This window comes from Echinops telfairi, unplaced genomic scaffold (assembly GCF_000313985.2).
Source record: "Echinops telfairi isolate 266 unplaced genomic scaffold, ASM31398v2 ScPeMD7_7458;HRSCAF=8496, whole genome shotgun sequence".
In the NCBI taxonomy this organism is placed as follows: domain Eukaryota; kingdom Metazoa; phylum Chordata; class Mammalia; order Afrosoricida; family Tenrecidae; genus Echinops; species Echinops telfairi.
In genome coordinates this window covers 43,553,666-43,556,860 of record NW_022111358.1, presented here as the reverse complement: position 1 = coordinate 43,556,860, position 3,195 = coordinate 43,553,666, and the positions used below count along the sequence as shown (strand labels likewise).

General features: G+C 52.8%; 1 protein-coding gene across 2 annotated transcripts in view; it reads left to right on the top strand.

Annotated features, from left to right (window-relative positions):
• The window catches only part of SLC39A11 (solute carrier family 39 member 11), a 291,723-nt gene that overhangs the window by 50,906 nt on the left and 237,622 nt on the right, over positions 1–3,195 (top strand). For both annotated transcript variants that reach the window (XM_004709171.2, XM_045299650.1), the window contains exon 4: positions 301–459. In XM_004709171.2, the coding sequence (XP_004709228.1) occupies positions 301–459 (159 nt within the window). The remainder of the gene's footprint in view (positions 1–300; positions 460–3,195) is intronic.

Sequence of the window (3,195 nt, the reverse complement as noted above, 5' to 3'; positions counted from 1 at the left end):
CTACCACTACCACCATCACCACCACCACCTCCACCAGCACCACCACCACCATTATTACCACCCCCACCCCCACCATTTCAAGGTACACCATGTTCAGTGACTTTTAGCGTCTTCGCCATGCCATGTACCCACAGATTTTATCTGGCTTCTTGCAACCATGCCTTGGCTCTCTGCCCTCTGGATTGGCATACTCTGTATGTGGCATCACAGGGAGCGGGCATGGCTGGTCCTTTGGTCACCGTTGCCCCAGCGTCAGTCGGTAGGCGCTTCATTCATCTTAATCTCATTGTGGTTTTGCAGGTCATGCTAGCAGCTTCCTATTGGTCCCTGCTGGCCCCTGCGGTCGAGATGGCCATGTCCTCCGGAGGCTTTGGTGCCTTTGCATTCCTGCCTGTCGCTGTCGGCTTCACCCTGGGAGCTGCTTTCGTCTACCTGGCTGACCTGCTGATGCCTCACCTGGTGAGTACCTCCCGTCCCATCAGGATCTCGGTAACTCTCTTTGCCATCGGTCTCTAAACAGGTAGTTTGCATCATCGGAGGGCCTGTGCTTAGCAGCCCCGGACTGCTTGCTGTATCTTCCTTAAAGGAGAGAATCTCCTGGTCCCATGATGAGTCATGCCCTCCGTTCACATTTACTAAGATCAGACGTTGAATGCCAGATCTCGTTATTCGTGGAGCTGATGTGCAGTGTGACACCTCATGTGAGAGTGGGCCTGGAGCTGGAGAAACAAAGGACCGTGGTCCTGAGCCTGGCTTTATGAGCGTCTGATGCTGAGGGGTGGTTGATAGCCCATCCAGCTGTGACCTAAGGCCCTTGACAAAGCCTGAATCCACAATGCCTCCGGGTCTGAGTGGGGAAGATGGGAAGGGGCTTGCGCCCACGTCTGCCACTTGTGGGCTGTAAGTCTCCTAACTCCTGTTCTCCTTCCTATCCTTTAAGAATCCTTCCCGTCACCCCTTCCAACTCTAGCCTTCTAAGGGAAGAGTCAGAACGGAGCCGGGTGATGCTGACGTGCATCACAGTACAAAGACAGGGCAAAGCAAAATGGCCCCAGAATTGGGGAGAGGCAGGCTTGGTAGGTCCTTCGCCAACATTTGGCCTGGTGGGTTGAGAAGCCCATTCGAGATACAGCAGCACCAACATTAGGGCGTGTGGATAGGAACAGGATGCCGTGGGTGAAAACTGCTCTCAGTAGAGGTGTGGGGTTGATGCCAATGAGAACCCTGGACTAACACCCATACCAAGCCAACCCCTGGGCCTACCTTCCCTGGGGTAGGCAGAAGCCCCTGGAACAGAGGCCCTGTGCTTGAGAGGGAGGAAGCCCAAGAAGGACGATTCAGGGTAGAGTGAGGCTCAAGGCCATTTCTTCTCTTGGGTCACAGCATAGGAGGAGGAGGCCAGGCTCTCGGGAACCAATGAGACATGCATGTCTTTCTGGTCTACCTGCTTTTTTTCTGACCTTAAATTTCCTGGAGTCTTGACCGCCAGGCCTTGGGACTAAGGAGATCTAGCCTTACCACCCTCCGTGTGGGCTGCCCCCGCCTGACACACCCAACACAATTTAGGGAGTGGTTTCCCTGAGCACAGGAGGCTTATCCTCAGGGCCACACAATGCTGGATGCATTGCTTGGATGGAGAGGCATGATGATGTCTTCAAAGACCCTTGGGTGGGTGTCTCTCTCTGTCCCTGGGCATTTGACTTCCTCGAAGGCCCACTGACCTGCCCTGGCATAGCTTTCTGGGGTCCTCCATGTGGGCTGTCATACTCTGCTCTCAAATCCATGCTGGGTTTTGGGGCAAACGTGCTGTTGGGGTGTATTTTGTGTGGCTTGGAAAGAAGAGCGGAGATGTACATGGGTACAGACCAGCGCTGGAAACACAGGGAATCCAGGGCAGATCAACGCCACAGGACCCATCATGAGAGTAGCCATACCAGGAGGGTAAGGGGAAGGTGGGGGAGAAAGAGGGAACCGATCACAATGTTCTACATATAACCCCCTCCCTGGGGGACAGACAACAGAAAAGTGGGTGAAGGGAGACATTAGTCAGTGTAAGACATGAAAAAATAATAATTTATAAATTATCATGAGGGCAGGGAAGGGGGAAAAGTGAGCTGATACCAAGGGCTCAAGTAGAAAGAAAATGTTTTGAAAATGATGATGGCAACATATGTACAAATGTGCTGGACACAACGGATGCATGGGATGGATGGATTGTGATAAGAGCTGTATGAGCCCCCAATAAAATAATTAAAAAAAAGAAGAAGAAGATCAGGTGACGCTGGCCTGAACTCCTGAATGGTCGCATGGGGTCGGCCATGTGGGTCTCAGTCGGTCCGCTGGTCCCAGCTGCCATGCAGGGCTTCCATCTGATCTGTTCCAGTGGACTCCCTGCCACTGGATCTTGTTAACACGGAGATCCGGGTCCAGTATATCTGGGGTGGCAAGGAACAAACTGGCAGGAACAGGTTGGAAGTCCTGCTTCTAAGAGGCACCAGCTCCCGCAGCCTCGCCGGGCATCGCTCACTTGCCCTGGGAGCGGGGCACAGATGTATTTGATCAGCTGTCTGATGGTTGGGGCTTTCTCCGGGCAGAGTAAATAATAATTGGCCAGTTTGCACTCTGCACCAACACATTCCCCGTGCCCCCGCCCCACCCCTTGGGTTCATGTTTGTTCTTCTTTATGCTGGGAATATGCAGCCGATCCCAGGGAAAGGCTTAGATGGGATGTGAGGGGCTCCGGAGGACAGGGAGGGGCTCATTGACCCTCCTTGGCACGAAGACCAGCCCAGCACAAAACATTCATTTTAGGACATTTAGGAAGGACCCCTTGCTATTGATGTGAGCCAGGGAACTTGTCTCAGAGGGGTTTCTAAATAGACGGGATTAGCTCTAACAGCAACGGCCACGGAGCCCCAACGCTGCACCTGGAGACAGCAGTCTGGAGGTTACCTTGGTTTCGCTATTAATTGGCTTACTGAACCTGGAAAGGGCAGCAGCTTGAGTCTAGTGGATGCTTTAGGGTGTCCGGCTGCGTTAATGGGCTTTGACGTTGAGTTCATGTGATTGTTAACAGGGGCCGGTGGGGGGTGGGGGGATATGGGAGAGGGGAGGGCTGAATGTTTTTGGTCATTAGGGAGTTTACTGCTGCTCTTGGGATTTTTTTAAAAGGAAATTTATTTATTTATTTATTTC